The sequence below is a fragment of the Haplochromis burtoni genome, unplaced genomic scaffold, assembly GCF_018398535.1.
Source record: "Haplochromis burtoni strain Fernald_Lab_line unplaced genomic scaffold, NCSU_Asbu1 Contig_48, whole genome shotgun sequence".
Lineage (NCBI taxonomy): Eukaryota > Metazoa > Chordata > Actinopteri > Cichliformes > Cichlidae > Haplochromis > Haplochromis burtoni.
The window spans coordinates 1,237,824-1,254,397 of record NW_024582409.1 but is presented as its reverse complement, the minus strand read 5'-3'; the positions used below and the strand labels follow the sequence as shown (position 1 = coordinate 1,254,397).

General features: G+C 37.0%; 1 protein-coding gene across 6 annotated transcripts; it reads left to right on the top strand.

Annotated features, from left to right (window-relative positions):
• The first annotated feature begins 743 nt into the window (after positions 1-743).
• On the top strand, positions 744-16,551 carry LOC102298706 (muscleblind-like protein 2a). 6 transcript variants are annotated; one of them, XM_042220417.1, is made up of 10 exons: positions 744-1,015; positions 3,188-3,897; positions 6,953-7,117; positions 7,207-7,428; positions 7,539-7,793; positions 9,233-9,286; positions 9,617-9,776; positions 10,967-11,002; positions 11,767-11,819; positions 13,556-16,551. In XM_042220417.1, exons 2-10 carry the CDS (start codon positions 3,724-3,726, stop codon positions 13,568-13,570), a joined length of 1,134 nt encoding a protein of 377 aa, XP_042076351.1. In that variant the 5' UTR covers positions 744-1,015; positions 3,188-3,723; the 3' UTR covers positions 13,571-16,551. The 6 variants fall into 6 exon arrangements, with proteins under 6 accessions (XP_042076351.1, XP_005921482.1, XP_005921485.1 ...); XM_005921420.3 differs by having other exon boundaries at positions 11,725-11,819; XM_005921423.3 differs by lacking the exon at positions 9,233-9,286 and having other exon boundaries at positions 11,725-11,819.
• Positions 16,552-16,574: the final 23 nt, after the last annotated feature.

The window sequence follows — 16,574 nt, the reverse complement described above, 5'->3', positions numbered from 1 at the left end:
GTGTGTGTGTGTGTGTGTGTGTGTTTTTACAAATAATATGACAAGTAGAAAATTGGCATGCATGTGCCAGTGTAAGCATTTTTTATATCTCTATAGTATAAATATTTGACTTTATAGCAAAATGATGGTCTCTGCTCTGTCTCCCTCCATTTCCTCTCTGACATCCTATCTCGGTTAGCATCCATCTTATTTGACCTTGAGCAGACCTGTGAGATTGCATGCTACTGCATCTGCTTCATATTATTAATATACATATACAGGTTTTTAATATCTTGTACAAATTATATTTTTATAACTACTTTTCTTCCAAATAAATGGACAAGACGTCACACATATATATTTGTAAAGTTTTTGTTTGTTGCTAAATTCTCACTTTCCAATGCCTTTTTCAAAATATATATATACATTCTTCGTTAATTTGTTTATATTTGTGTGGGAACGAGCGCTCTCATGAACATAATCCACAAAACTCACATAGTTTTATTGCTGTTCCCTTGGTAACAAGCAAACCCTTGCCCTTTTAGCCTACTGGCACTCGTGTGGATCGTACCACTTTGCGGACGTAGGGTGGGTGTCAGAAAATAGAAGTTAAAGAATGCCTACTTTTTCCCACTATATTATTATTTTAGAAATCAACTTAATGTATGAAATGTCTCTATACAATAAATTGCGCCTTACGCTCGGTTGAAACGTCATATGCTGAATTAATGGCTGTTTTCAGTCTTCGCATCGCACCCAGGGACACCCCTTTATCACACTGAACTGTCGGTCGTACAGTAAGCTGTCAAAAGCTTGTTGCTTAAATCTGTGCAGCGCTACAAACTAAAGAAATTAGGTCGGAGACGTGGATGAAATAACGAGCGGTAATTCTCAGAACAGGGCGAGAAATAAAGAGGCTATTGAGAGGAAATTTCGGGAACACTTGACATATTGTTTTCGTTAGTTGGGTTGCCGTTGTCCTAGCTGGTGCGTGATTGTCGTATCCTCTGGGAAGCAGCTCGTTCGTGATGATGAGGTAAGCAGGTCCTGTCTTTCTGCTACCAGTGTGGCTAATGCAAGCTAATGTGAATGTATTTCTGATTGGGTTGTAAAGCTGACACTTAAGCATCCTAGCAGTCTCAAACTGTGGTAATAAAACTGCGTGATACAAAATAGTGGCAGTTAGTTGACTGCCATTGTACTAGTAAGCCTTAAAGTATTTTCTTACAGCTTTTAATCGAATTACAGTGACACAATATGATTGTATTTGTTGTTATGGTACACCTACAGCGGTGCTTCTTATGTGCATTTCCTCGTTTACTCTGAAAATGACTACATTTTTAAAAAAAGTAGACAAAATGATTCCTACCTGGGATACTCGGAAGTGCCATTAAGACAACGCCATTCATCATATTGTCAGCAGTAAGTGGCTACACCCCTGAACTGAGAAGGATGCTGAAATTATTTAAATGTTACAATTAGAACTGAAAGATAACACACACAAAACAAAAAAGGCGTATTACTATTTACATTGGGTTATTACGGGTTTTTAATACCAGCATACTGACCTGCACCTAATCCAAGGTATGGAGCTAATAACTCAGGCCTGTATTTATGATAATTAACTGTAAAGAGTGTTTAGGATATACACTTATTGGCTGCATGCTCTGTAGTCATGTTTGTGCAGAAGCTTTGTGCAAGCTTGCAAAATAATTTATTTCACATGCATCATTGTTCATCCCTGCAGCAGCAAACTCTGGAGGCATGGATCAAGTGTTGAATTCCACGTTCTCAAAGTAATCAGATTGTAATCATAAATAAATGGTCAACAGGAAGTTTCACATGGCAGATCAGATTCTTGTTCCCTATTGGACAATTTCTAACTGGGAGGGTCTTCCCAGAGGCCAGCTCCCAGACAGGAAGGGGGTGGCTGGAAATGTTTTAGTCAGAGCCTGGCAGAGAGTCTGTTTTTCTTGCTGTGAAGAGAAAATCTTTAGTCACTGAATCCATGGGACAGAAAGAAGGGTAAGAGTTGTTTTTTCTTGTCAGTATATTTAGAAGTCAGCAGCTTGAAAGTTGTATCTCCAGCCTAGATTCCAGGAAACAAGAACAAGCATTTTAGTGCCGAATGAAGTGAGAGAGGTCGGTTTTCCTGCTCTGTTTCCTGACTTGCGCCTAAAGGAATTTGCTGCAGCGTACTGTTAGACCAAGGGTTGCTGCAAAAGAAAAGGAAGCGCAGCAGAGCAAAACAGCTTTTGGAGTGCAGTATTTACTGATAGCTTTAGTGGATCTTAGTAGGATAAAAAAATCAAATCATGCAGATTTAATCAGCTCATGAGTTGTCCACCTTTTCTGTCTGCTCAGCAACTTCCTGTGTAGTTGCAGGTCTGACTACGCAGTTTGTGTTTGACTCCCAACCAGCTTAGCAGTATATAGAGAAGTAGAAAAAATGAAGTGGCTGCAATAACTGTATGACTCTTATAAAGTGCAATTAATGGATCTTGATGAACAAACTTTGGTGCAAATGTGTCATAACCGTGCGTGCTGTTTCAGCAAAACTCTGATTGTGTGATCTGGTGCCTTTATAAAATGCTAATGCTTTTATTTAGGCAGCATAACCTGGAAAAGAGTGAAATGTGTAGGCATAAAACATCTGTATTCCCTTTGGATTTCCCACGAAATGATGAGAAGGAGCTCCATGGTGAAAGATAAACGGATTTTTTTATGCTTGATTGCAAAATGTATGACTTGTGCTTTGCTGATTCAAACCTATTTTGTGTAGTTGTATGAGTTTAAATGGATGGCATCTGCCACTTCATTGTAATTCAGTTTATAGAGGAGGCAGACTAATGGCTTTAAATAAAGACAGGAACAGATGTGAGGTGGTGAGTGATTTGCAGGTGTGTGCAAAGTCTCTTTTCTTGATAAAACGCTGACAGCTTTGTATGAGCGGAACTTTTATTACTTACAGAGAAGTTCTAACAATGTGAATTGTCTGCTCTGCACTATCGTCATGGGGGCATGTTGGTGCAGTGGTTACCTCACTGCTAGAAGGTCCTGGGTTTGAACCTGTCTTTCTGTGGGGAGTTTGTTCTGATATTTTACATAACATCTTAACGTATCTTAATATGCCCACTGAACAGACTAATGATGCTGTAATCACAATTAAGTTTAATTTCAGTAATATCCCTGTTTTCTTTTCTTTCAGATTACAAACAGATAGTGCCTTTGAGAAGATATCTCCGACCTGAAGTTGGTTCATGTACATTGCTGCCCCTCGCTTCTTTTTTAAGTTGCAGTCTCATGCACCAACACAGGATACCTCAGCTCAAGCCCTTTGTCGCTGGTTTGCACACTTTCAGCACCTAAAAGAATGAGAAATTCAAGCCATAAAATAGAGGATAACAAGACGGAGGCTACTGACCAGTGCACATACGACAGAGTAACAATTCTGTGTTGAGATCATTGTTCACTCTCTGTGGGCGTTCTCGGCTGTGGAGTATACACTGCAGTCTCTTGCTGTAAAAAACACAGTTGTTCTTGTTTCTAGGATAATTTTTCTTTGATTGGCTAGTCATCTGATTTTTCTGCTCCTTCTGATGGGGGAGTCATCTGGTTGTTTTAACAAAGAAGCAGACTGTATTCAGAGCTAAAAGCTGCGATTAAGCTACAGCTTCTGGTGAATTAGTCTTTCAACAATAAGAGTGACTTTTAAAAGTTGCTTTAAAGTTACAACTTTTGGACATGGCTCTAAATATTTCTTCAGCGAGAGACACAAAATGGCTAACTCTGGAAGTTTGTCGACAGTTTCAGCGAGGAAACTGTTCACGCAGTGATGAGGAATGCAAATTTGCTCATCCGTCGAAGAGCTGCCAAATTGAAAATGGAAGAGTCATAGCCTGCTTTGACTCATTGAAGGTAAGACATATTAATGATCTTCTATTAAGTGTCAGAAAATAATGCCCCTGTATAAAGGAGTATGAAAGTAAACTAAGACTAAAAGGAAAACTGGATTTTGTTGCTGTTTGCTAGCAGTGTAACTGTGTAAGTTACTTATATGCTTAATAATGTAGTGCTGGAAGTACGTGTCAGTTATTAGTTTATAAAAGTGAAAGAAAAATAATTATTTCTTGGGTTAGAAAAAATTCAAGCATGCTCAGTTCCCATGTTAAGCGGTGATAATAGAGAAATCAACTGTTAGCATCATTGTTGTATAGTCAGGTGTAAGTTTAATATTGAATTCTCAGAGCCCTTCAGTGCATTAACCCCCCCAAGCATCCAGCCTCATTTCCCATATTGCTCTACTATTTGTGAAATCATGGGTAATACCACTATTTCCCAAAGATTGTACGGTAAAATCTAATCACTTATCCAGAGGATTTAGGTGATAGAAGAAGAAAAAAAATCTGGCAGCCAGATGGATTACAGTCAGTTTATTCTCCTGCTTGCTCAGTTGCCCTGAATGAGGTGGGGGCATCCTTAATCCACTCTCACACATTCACCATCACACCAAAATCCAGCTTTGCCTCCAGGACTATCCTCATGTTGACTCATCTCCTTACCACCTTGCTACAAGTTTATACATAGCTCGCCTGTAACTCCCGTGGACATGGGCCCGAATGCATTCATAGAATGAATCTACTTCATTCCTTCATATAAAAACATTTATTGTTCATCTTGATTATTATGACTGTCGGTGAGCTGCACCACTCTGCAGTCCGTCTTCCCTTTTCATAAACTAATCATCCCTCTTTGGTATGGTAGGTCCAGCCTGCTGGCTAAAAAAGCGACCGGGGTCTTCATTCAGAAATCTAATTGACACATTCAGATGCCAACAGAATAATGGAACAACAGATTAATTGGGTGCATATCTGAAAGGGGGGTTTTATTAGTTCAGACATTGGCTTTATGTTGTAGATAAGTGGCACCAAGCACTTTTCAACTTATCAAAGTGATTAGAGGTTTCCATAATATTTATTTTACTGCAAAGTAGTCGGCCAGAAATCTGTAATTTCCTTTGTAAAAGATTGTATTACATTTTGCTCATAAAATATTAAAGTGAGAACAGCTCTCTGCTTTGAAAAGAAAAGCTACAACTGCAACTATCTGCATTACCTTCATATTGATTAATATGGAAATTTAATGATCATAATTATAATAGATTTGAATAGATCCTTTCAAGAAACTCAAGAAAGAGTATAAATAAATTATATTCATATATAAAAATGATCTAAACTGATTGTCCTATTCACAAGTAAAGTGCTTGTTTTATTTGACCAGCAAGCAAATATTTTTCAAAACTACTTAATTTACTGTTACATGAGATAAAGGATACCCTAAAATGCCTTATTTATGATTTTTATTTGTCAAATTAGCTGAAGATTTTCTAACAAATGTTCATTCGTTGCTCTAAATAAAATGTGCAGTTTATTCAGAGCCAGACTAAAATGTTTTTTCAACAGGGTACCTTAAGGGGAGTATAGAGTTTCTACTGGAATTTCGAGAATGAATGTCAAGCTGTGCTTTTCCAATTTTTAGGAACTCTGTCTAACTATGTCAAAGTTTACAATGATGTTTTGTAGTATTGAGCCCTTGTTTGCTTAGTGAGAGCTAGCCATTCAGAGACGTGTTTTCCTCGTATTTTTCTCTTGGCTTTCCTGCTGACGTTGTTGCCATACGATTTTTGTTCAATTCAGGGTTGTGAGTGAGAAGGACATGTCAAAACAATTACTGTTAACTTTCCCAGTCACCAGTGAATCCTAATACAATTAATGTCATCATGTTGAAGAATATGCACACTCTTTGGTATTGTAAGTAGATCCTCGTGGCTTCTAATAAAGCACCCAACAGTACTGTTGATGTCCAGATGTAGCTGATTCCTTTTGCTTGCTGTTTCTACAGTTTTATTGTAGACGATACGTTTTTGTTATATATCAGGGCTAAAGTTCAGTACCAGCAGGCATTACTTCTGAAAATTTTCTAGGGCTAGATGCTGAAGATATAAAGTCAAGTCATTCCTTGGTTGTTGTATCTCCTTGTTTGGTTCATTCTGTGAGTACTACATTTTTTCTTTATAGATAAGACAAATTAATAACCAGTATTCAGAATATATATCTAAATGAATGTCAGAAGAAATTTAAATGAGCAGACATGAGTCTGAGAACTTGAATATATAGGAGAGAGAACGCTCATCTCTTATTAGGTTAATATAAATGCCTGAGTGGCAGGGATGGCTTTGATTGGCTCATATTGAGGGTAAAATAAATAAATAAATAAAGGGTTTTTCAGGTTTTGTATTTAGGCTTAAAAACAAACCGCTGAAATATACCACCGTTAAGGCTAAATGAGTAAAAAAACCTGTGTAATTAGCCAATGCATGTTGTAATGCACAGTATATGCTGCACAAGTGTTGCATTCAAAGCTGATGTTCAGTGACTGTGCAGTGAATGATTTTGGATAGTAGGTGGGTCGGGTAGGATTGAGAATTGTGTAGTCTGTGAAATTTTCATGGGAAAAATCATTTAACCTGCTGATTAACACTTCTGAGTACCAGCTCTGATCTGATCTGTGAGAGTCTAAATAAAGGATGTAATGCAACACATAATCTGCAACAGTTTATTCTTTTGCATTTTTCAACACTAATTGTCTGCAAGTAAAGTCTTGTGCCTGACTCAAGAAAATTTTGACATCCATCATTGCAATGTAAAATGCTTTATTCTAGCCACGACTAGCTGTCACGTCATGCAACACAGCACCGCTGACAGTGGAGCCTGAGTGGGAGAGCTGTGGAGAAAAAACATGTTGACGATTACATTTCTTTGAGACAATCTTACAGGATTTTGATGAAAACAAAACATTCATTTTTTTCTCAGTCTTTTGATTCAGCAACATTTTTAGTCTATCAGATTGTAAAATTTCTTTATGATATGAATGAAAATGCTTCTATTTCACTTTATAATTTCTCTGAATGCAGGGCAGATGCTCAAGAGAAAACTGCAAGTACCTTCATCCACCTTCACACTTAAAAACCCAGTTAGAGATAAATGGGCGCAACAACCTCATCCATCAGAAGACTGCAGCAGCCGTGCTTGCCCAGCAGATGCAGCTCATGATCCCTGGACCCAGCCTGCAGCCTGTGGTAAAGTCCTGGTTCAGGAGGAATTTTAAGTCAGTGTGATGTTGATGGATTGCATTCTCACACATAATATGTATGCTCTTCCCTCATAGCCAACATTTACACAGGGACTTGGCACAAACGCTGGTCTCGGTTATGGTTCATACATGACACCATTAAGCCATGGAATGAGCCTCATTCCTTCAGACATCCTCTCCAGCACTCCGGTTCTTGTTCCAGGGAGCTCACCTGTCTCAGTCCAGTGCTCCTCCTCTTCCTCCTCCTCTTCCTCTTCTTCTCCCTCACAGAAGCTTCAGCGTTCAGACAAACTAGAGGTATTCATGCACACCAAGGCGTGACTTCACATAAAAATACATTAGCGCTTATGCGGTTTCACATGATCTGGCTACACATTTAAAAGCTGAACTCCTCTTGCTCCTCTCAGGTGTGTCGTGAGTTTCAGCGAGGAAACTGTGCAAGAGGGGAGACAGATTGCCGCTTTGCTCATCCCAGTGACAGCCCAATGATTGACACCACGGATAACACTGTCACTGTTTGCATGGACTACATCAAGAGTCGCTGTTCCAGGGAGAAGTGCAAGTATTTTCACCCGCCTGCACACTTGCAGGCCAAAATCAAATCCAGTCAACAACAAGTCAATCAGACAGCAGTGGCAGCACAGGCCGCAGCTGCAGCTGTGGTAAGTCAGAGTGTTATCCTTCTGATGATTGATAAAGTGTTCATCATTGTTCTGTCTATGAAATTGCTGAATGTGGAGTGCTGCATATTTGTAAGCATTTGTAATGGTACGTTCAGTGAAGTTGAATAGAAGCTCCTCTCAAAACTTTAAGCAGCAACTCCTGAAGTAGTTTAATATCAAAGAAATGCACCAGTATTTTATTTTTAAATAAAACTTCTTAGAGGTCACAATATTGATTTCCTATGTAAAACTTCAGACAGTTGAATCTGACACCTTCCTCTCACAGATTTATATGGTCTAAAGCACGAGGATGCAGTTTTGCATTTGGAGGTTTTGCATTAGAGCTGTGCATTATTTTCTTGAATTTAAGAACTATTGAGGGTTATACACTGCCTAATTTGGGGCATACATCAGATGCTTCATATGCGGTACACATATATTAAGTTAACTGAGAAATGTTCCTGATGGACTGAGCTGCATAAGGCAGTGCATAAAACAGAGAGATCTATTACATAGTCTTAGCAATTTTAAATTGATCCTCTTCATTAAGTCTTACAGCTACAATTTTTCTTGGATTTTTTTTAAATTGCGTCATTAAGTAGCATTAAATAGCCTTTAAATGTAATGCACAATCAGGCTTCTCACAATTTCTATTAACTTTTCTTTAGTGCAATATTAAAGCCACATTGGCTCACTAAATTATGCTTCTTTGGCCTCCATTCTACTTAAAAATCATGTCTAGCATACATCATCTTTTATGGTTAATTCTTTTCCATACATTTTTATTTAGGTTGTAGTTTAAGTTGTTAGTTGTTCTTATGTACTGTACAAGTTAAGGAGACCTCTGTAATTCAAAAGCTTTAGTGTGAATGCAGTAAATGGAGCTCCACATTCTGTGCTTTGTGACATCAGGTGCATGGTTGTTTTAGCTTTTGATTTGTGGTACTGCCTTTGCTACCTTCATAAAACCAAGCTATCTTTCATTTAATTATGAAACTGTTAAGTGCTTGCTGTGCATTATATCAGTATCCTGCACTTGGAGTCATAAAACCAGTGTGTTCCAAAATCCTTTTGTGTGCATAGTAGGTTTTGTTAATATTTTAATATCTTTCATTTTAAGCATTGTTCTCAAACTTGATGTATAGTTTAAGGCTATTACACCCTTTTTATTATAAGTCTTTGTTGCCAAAATGATTCATTAACTGTACATGTTGACCTACTAATTAAGGAATCTTTAGTTTAATGTGTCCTTACTGTGCATGAATATTGTGTTTTATGTGGTATACTACATTCAGGTTATTTTTGTTTTGTTTTCCCCTTCTCACCTATCCACAATGCTGTCCTCCATGATGCACCTCTGCTTGCTGTTACCTGTATGTTAATACGCTTGAATCCCATTGGCCCACTGCCATCATGTGCTCGCTGCCTGCTATTAAAAGACTCAGTCGACTGCCAAAGCAATGAAGCGACCCCTCGAGGCAACTGTAGACCTGGTACTTTCACCTTTTGCTTTGCATGTAGCTATTAATTGTACTGTGAGAACTTTTCATTTTTGTCATTGGGGTTTACGGCTTCTTCAAGTCTTATATTGCCCTTCTGTACATGATCTGTCAGCATGGGTATTTTTAAGTGCTCAAGTTGTCAAATAAGTTTTGGTGAATACATTACACCAGTCATATCTGTGGTAGTTTTTTTTTTCATTGTGTCATCTTTATATTTTAGTCATGTGTATCATTTTTTAAACATAAATACTAACATATCCTTTTAAAGGTGTGCGTAACAGAAATATGGGAAGTGTCTTATTGCCTCTTGTCCCTTTCCAGGCCTTTCCCCATAGTGTTCTGCAACCCCTACCAAAGAGACCAGTTCTTGAGAAGAGCAGCTGGGCCGGCTCTCTCCTCAGCCCCAGTTTGTTGCACTACCAGCAGGCTCTGGTCAGCTCACAGACTCTGCAGCAGCCCACTGCAGCATTTTATCCCACAGGTGAGCTTCCAAACCTGCTATGACTCCATGGCTAAGCTAGATTTCCGTGTCTGTCTCAGTGCTTATTGCCGTCAGATATTGTTCGCAAATATCACATCATGTATTACTGTTACTTAACTGAAGAAATTTGCAGGATCAGCAGCACTCCTTGTGAACAGGTCTGTTATATCAAAGCTTTCAAAAAAGGGTGTGACTCTTAATCCTTACACTAACAGGTTTTTGACATGTCACTGCAAGATTCTTGGCTTTATCATAGCTTATAATTAAACTTTGTTAAACTCATGTTACGAAAAGTAAGACTGTTATGAAAAACAGTTGCTCTCAGTTACTCCAGTAGAACCAGTAAACTATTAAAGATTGAAGCAGTGGTTACAAAGCAAATTGATGACCTCTTAACAACCAGGGCAGGTTCTTCAAGGCAACAGGTGTGCTATATGTCAGTTGGCAAGTCATGGTCATAGACACACCTATATGGGGAGAAATTTGCCTCAAAGAATTACAAATGTGTACAGTATGATACACACGCGTAAACTAAGATTTACAAATGCATACATTTAAACCTGACTAAATACTGATCATTTACACACAATTTGTTAAGTTCAGCTTCACAAATCGGATAATTTTCTGTGTATACAAATGTCTAAAACTACACGTAACATCCCTCTCGCTCACTTACAAAACCATGTGAACTAATCGCCTAGTATGCACACGTGGGCTTTTGAGACACATTTCACAAGGTCAGCTTTGCACAGATCCATATATGTAAGCTGTGTTCATGTTCTGGTGTAAAATTGGGATTTCCTTTGTTTTCTTTTGGTGGGGGGTCTTGTGTGTCATACTGTACATATTTGTAACCTTTTTTGAGGCAATTTCTCTCCATACACCTACACCTCACCTAATGCGACCAGTGTAAATGTCTGGTTTGAAAAGGTCTGTTTGCTTGCAGAAATTTCTCTTAAATGTATTCTATGTTAATGCGCCTGTTTTGTAGTTAGTGAACACTAACTACAAAACACTAGTTTTGTGTTACTCAGCTTGTATCCATCAGAACAAAACAATGCTGCATTAACACAATGGGCCTGTTTAATAAAGTAAAGATCTGTTTTTATGGGCTTACACCAGTATTGACCATATTAATGTATGTCGATTTTGATAAAGACCTTTTCTTTTTTCACCTGTAAATCACACAGGTTCTGTGTTGTGCATGACTCCAGCTAATGGCATTGGTAGGTGCCTCCTCCATGTTCTTCTTTAACCATGTCCTTTTGTAGTAAAGAATACATTACTTTGTCTGGATAAGGTAGAGTATACTTACTATTAACGGATGAGAAATCAACCCTTTGAACCAGGAAACTGGATGAGAACAAAAACTGAAAAAAACAAGAGATTACTTTAGTTTTTTAGTAAACATTTTTAGCTTTATGTTTCATTTTTTGCCTTTCTGATCAGAGCCCTGTATGTATATATGCTTGTAAAATTATTTTAAATAATCAAAGCACAGTAAAGAAATGTAAGCACTTTTGGTTTATTCTGGATTGTGATTAGGAAATTTGATCAGCATCCCATAGATTTACCTCATAGTTTATGCTCTTTAATGTTTTGTATTAATAGTAAAACTCTGTAAATGTTGTATTTTAAAAAAACAAAACAACAACAAACAAACACATTGATCACCTCTGGTGGCATAGCTTTACATGCCATATCTTGTGGGATGCCAGATTATGGACAGATTTCCTAATTTTATCTCTTATCAGCCCTCCTTTTATGTTTTTCCCCTGCTGTCTCGCTTTGCTGTGTGATCACATGCCATCTGCTGGTCTAACCCAATGATGGCTTGCTGCTAATGTCATTTTGTATTTGCTTGGCAAGAGAGAGAGATACATTGCTATGGTTACCATAATGCTCCACCTCCCTTTTCATTGCTTTCATGGTTCCCTTCCTGAAAAAGTCCCCATGATGTACAGTGCTACGCCTGCTACTGTCTCTGCAGCAACTACTCCCGCCACAAGTGTCCCCTACGCAGCAACAGCACCAACCAATCAGGTTTGCTCCTTTTTAAAGCTTTCTGTCATAAATCCTTGAGCTCTAAATAAGTGCTTCATCTTTCAATCAGGGGAGTTGCTTCATCAGCGTAGAGATGCCCGGCTTGCATTGCAGCATTAAGCTTTCGTGTACCTCGTAGACCAACTAGGCTGCATCTCATCCTTTCCTTTAGAAACAAAACATATTTCTAGCTCTTCCATCTGCAAACTGTGGTGTCGCTTATATTCTCTATTGCATGTTTTATGCTTTGGTTGATGTCAGTGTCTTTTCCAACACAAGCTACAGTATATAGGACTTAACCATACAGTTCTTGATATTGGTTATGCTGACTTTCTGTGTGCAACGTCTTAATATAAGATTTTTATTATTCGTGTAATAAAAAATATTATTCACATTTCCTCAATTGGCTAGTTTGAAACATTTAATATTAGGATTGAGAGAGTAAATCTAAAGTATTTGGTATTCTTTACTTTGATTACTGTTGTCTTTTTAATGTTTAATGAATGAAGTCATATGGACATACGGATAAGTTAGTATTTAAACTTTGTCATGACCACTGGCATAAAAGTGTGGGGCTAAGTCAGAGTCAGAAGTTTTATTCATTTGAAAAGTCTTTTGAAACTGAAATTCTAAGTTTTGATATTTAAAATGTTTTATTTTGAATAAATTTGTTTTCATTTTTTTTTTTTTTTTGTTAGAGTTTACGTTTATTTTTTTATTTTACATCTGATTTGATCATTTTCTGATTTTTAACCCTGATTTTGTGTTGTGGGCATGTATGAAGGGGGAGAGGTGGGTGTAGACTGATGATTGACAGCTTCTGTGTCACATTTGTTACAAGTTTAAAATGAGCATTTTGATGGAAGATGGTCATCGCTCCTTTACAGGATGCTGCTGGCACCAGCCAACAGGTAAGAAACATGGTTTCCTGGATTATCCTATGATTGACTATATTGATGAGTGAATGTTTGTAACATATTGATATTGCAGGTGCTATGAACTCTTTTACATTAGGTTTAAATAAGGTGGGCGAGATTCTAATTTCAATATAGCTTTTTTGCAACCTACCACCCAATCAGATAACAGTATTCCTTGTTGTAGGGGTAAATTTTTTCCCCACATGTATGTATATCAATATGTTTCAAATATTGACCCATCAATATAGTCCATTATAGCACAATCTGAAACTGTGGCTGGTGCCGGCAGCATCCCGTGAAGGAGCAGTGACCATCTTCAGCCAAAATGCTCATTTTAAACTTGTAACCAACGTGACACAGGAGCTTTCAATCACTAGTCTACACGCACCCCTCCCCTTTGATACACAGCCACAACACAAAATCACGGTCAAAAGTCTGACACTGGAAAAAAAAGGGTTTGAAGCTGATAAATAGTTAAAACTGTTTTTAAAAATGCATAAAACAATTTATTCAATGTGTAAAATAATTCATTTGATTGTTTAAACACATTTTTTAATATCAAAACTTATAATTTCAGTTCCAAATCACTTTTGCAAATCAATAAAACTTTTAACCTTAAATTAGCTCCAAGGTCAAGCCGCATTTTTACAAAACTATGTATCAAGAGAATAAAGTTCATTTCACTTAAACTTTGTATTTTCATATCACTTAAGAGTGAGAAGTGAGTTCCTTAATAATCTTTGTCTTGTAACAAAGGCGATTGTAAAGTATACCTGTTGTGTGAAACTACTCAGTGACTTGTCTTTGCCTCCGAAACAGATCATCCTCAAGTAACCGCCAGAAACAGAAGCCAGTGCCGTGTTGCTGCTGTTAAGGGTCCCGGGCAGCCGTTCTGTAAATATTCTGTTAACAATACACACAAAATACAAGAGGCTGCATGTGGATAACATCGCCGACTTTATCTGACATTATGATGATGATGATGATGATACATTACATGCAGTTATAATGAACCTCTACATTATACTGTAATAGGTGTCAGAGAGATTGTTATTGTACACGCCTTTGCACCTGCTAACATGCACCTTCAACGATCAATGTGCATTATTTATTTGTTTCCTAAACTAATTCTGATAGGGTTATGAGTGCATTTAGCCACCAATCAAACTTAAATACAATAGATGCTACAGAGAAGTAAACTGGCAGTAGTGGCATAAAACTAAACAACAGAGATGTTTTAAATAATGTAAATATTTTAATCAGTTCTCAGTCTGTAGACAGTACCTGTTAATGTCAGGTGTAAAGGCGTCCTATATTGTAGATTATATTGCAGTTTTATCATCATCATATTCTTTATTGAATGTGTTATTTAAACTAAGAAAGTTTTGTTTTTGATGATAATGATTGCTCATCTAGTGCCAGATTTAACTTTTAATCAAAGAGAAAAGCACTTAATTTAACTTTAAACTTAACAAAAAATTGTGTATATAAAAAAAATGTAATCTAACAGCAGGTTTATGGATGTCCCTTTAAAAATGCTCTGAGTCCCTCTATACTTCACCCAGAGTAATGGATCAGTGCTCCACCTCCTGGTGTGCCTTTGCATTACATATACAGATTGTTTTCTGTCTTTTCTGAGAGAAATGAAATGTTTTATCCGTTCAAAGCAATTTTGTTTTTCTAATTTAACACCTCTTTAGTAAATGTGCATTATTGCTCAAGACAATTGCTGACTCACTGATGGATCTGTAAATACTTTTCACTTGTTCAAGTTGATATAGCCTCCACAGCCATGAAAGTCAGCTCAGTAAGAGTATGAAGTTACTGCTGCTCATATTCAAACTAAAGCTCTTGTGATCCTGTGAGGGTTGCGTGTTGAGTAGTGTCTCAACTGTTAGTCTTAAGGTTGCAGTCACTTGTCAGTACTGTATTAATCGAAGGTTACAAGTGCCTAAACAGTTGTGCATGCAATGATTAAGTATATTTGAAAAGGTTTGTGTGGAAAAACACTCAGAAAATCTATTCCACTTAAGACATATACATTAGGATTAAATCTACGTGTTTTTGCAATACCATGTAAATGCAGTGGTATTATGTGTGTGTGGACCTGTTAATTAGGCTTACAGTTTGTTTTCACTGATGCTTTAATGTGTATGTTATTCAATGTAATTTTCAATTTAATTTGATTTTCTTTCATTTTTCGACAAGAAATTAGCAAAAAGGGCAAAATACTTTTGTAGTAAAGTAGAAGGAGGCAAACATTTGGTGACATGTAGTCATGAGAGATTGACGCGGCATGATGCAGTTACTCATTGCTGTCTACTATTTAGCAGCAGACAGGGTGGGCATTGTGTCTGATTAAGAGAAATACTGTTTCTTTCTTTTATTAGAATTTTAGTTATCTATTTTGCAAACAAGGTGTACAAATAGAAACCTTTCATTGAATCTTTTGCATTTCTTCACTTTTTTATTATATATTTTCCTTGTGATGTTTTACATGTCAATAGAATTTACGAGCATAATTTTACTGGTGTAATATTAGTTCAAAATAGTTTTAACATGTATTCTTTTATTTTGTGATGAATGCAATTTATTAAAATTACTTTAGGTCTGCTGAGGGTTTCTCAAAGGACCTTGATCTGTTAGCCTATTAAAAGCGGTCTTGTGTCCAGGGATTGATGTTGGACAAAGGAGAAACTTAAAGCAATTCATCATTTTTGCTGCCTGTAAGGGACAACAAGCCTTTGTATGACCAAGGCCATAGGATTGATTTTTATGTACAAAAGTGCATCATACAGGACATGTTTTCCAAAAAAGAAAAGAAGTAATTTTCATAATGGTGTAACAGTAGTTTGTCATTTATTGTCTGATTTGCTGCTGAGGGCAATCCCAAGTTGCAGTGATGAAAACTGTATTTTGGTCGGTGGTAGATTAGCTGTATCTCCTCACAGTAATTAGATTACTTGGAAGAAACTTGGATATTTAACTTTATTATTATATGGTGAAACACTGTGGGTAAAACAGTGCATAAAAGAGAACTTTTGAAATGTTAGTTTCGTGTTTGTTAAGGCTTCCCTCTGCATGTTGAGCACCAAACTTAAAAATGTATTTGGCTTTCAAAATATAATTGCTTTAAAAGTTTAGACTGCTATTAGACATACAATATTTCCCCACTTATTTATTTTACTTAAAGGCATGTTTTTGAATGTTTGTGTTATGTTATGGCAAAACGTTTGAATGTCATGGATCCACCTGCACACAGAGGTTGTTTGAGATCTCGCCCAGTCAAAAAGATGTGAACAGTAAGAATGTTTGGTCTGACTGACTGATGGAAACACTTCTCATAAGCACTTTTTCTACAGTCAGACAACTGAGAAGACAGGCTTTGTGTGAACTTTGCCTTACCTTTGGTGTATTACTGAGTCTGTATTTGTTCACTAATTATGATTTCTATGTCGTCTAATAAATAGAATAAACTTCACTGAACATTTCTCTTAAATTAAGATACACACATTTCTAATATGAGGACATTATTACATTGTGACGACACCTGAAATAGCTGATATTGATTGGCTTGTGGGGTTGGCTAGCATTTTATTGCAACCTGTCATATTTAAACCCTGAAGCTTCTCGTTAAGATGTCACGCAACAGCTATTTGGATCCATACTGGTCTGAATGCAAACATTTTCCCCAAAAGTAATTGTGTATAATTAAACATTTCTTGTGGATATTTTTTGTTCCTGTAAATTCTAAATTGTGTACAATCTGATATTAAATATACATAAATAAATATATGAATGTCGTGTAAATGCCATCCTGTGAGCTGTGTTTAATTTT

Coding starts and splice junctions, on each gene's coding strand:
- LOC102298706 (XM_014333327.2), top strand. CDS start 3,724: ATGGCTCTAAATATTTCTTCAGCGAGAGACACAAAATGGCTAACTCTG. Junction 3,898..6,952: donor CCTGCTTTGACTCATTGAAG/GTAAGACATATT, acceptor CTCTGAATGCAG/GGCAGATGCTCAAGAGAAAA. Junction 7,118..7,206: donor GACCCAGCCTGCAGCCTGTG/GTAAAGTCCTGG, acceptor CTTCCCTCATAG/CCAACATTTACACAGGGACT.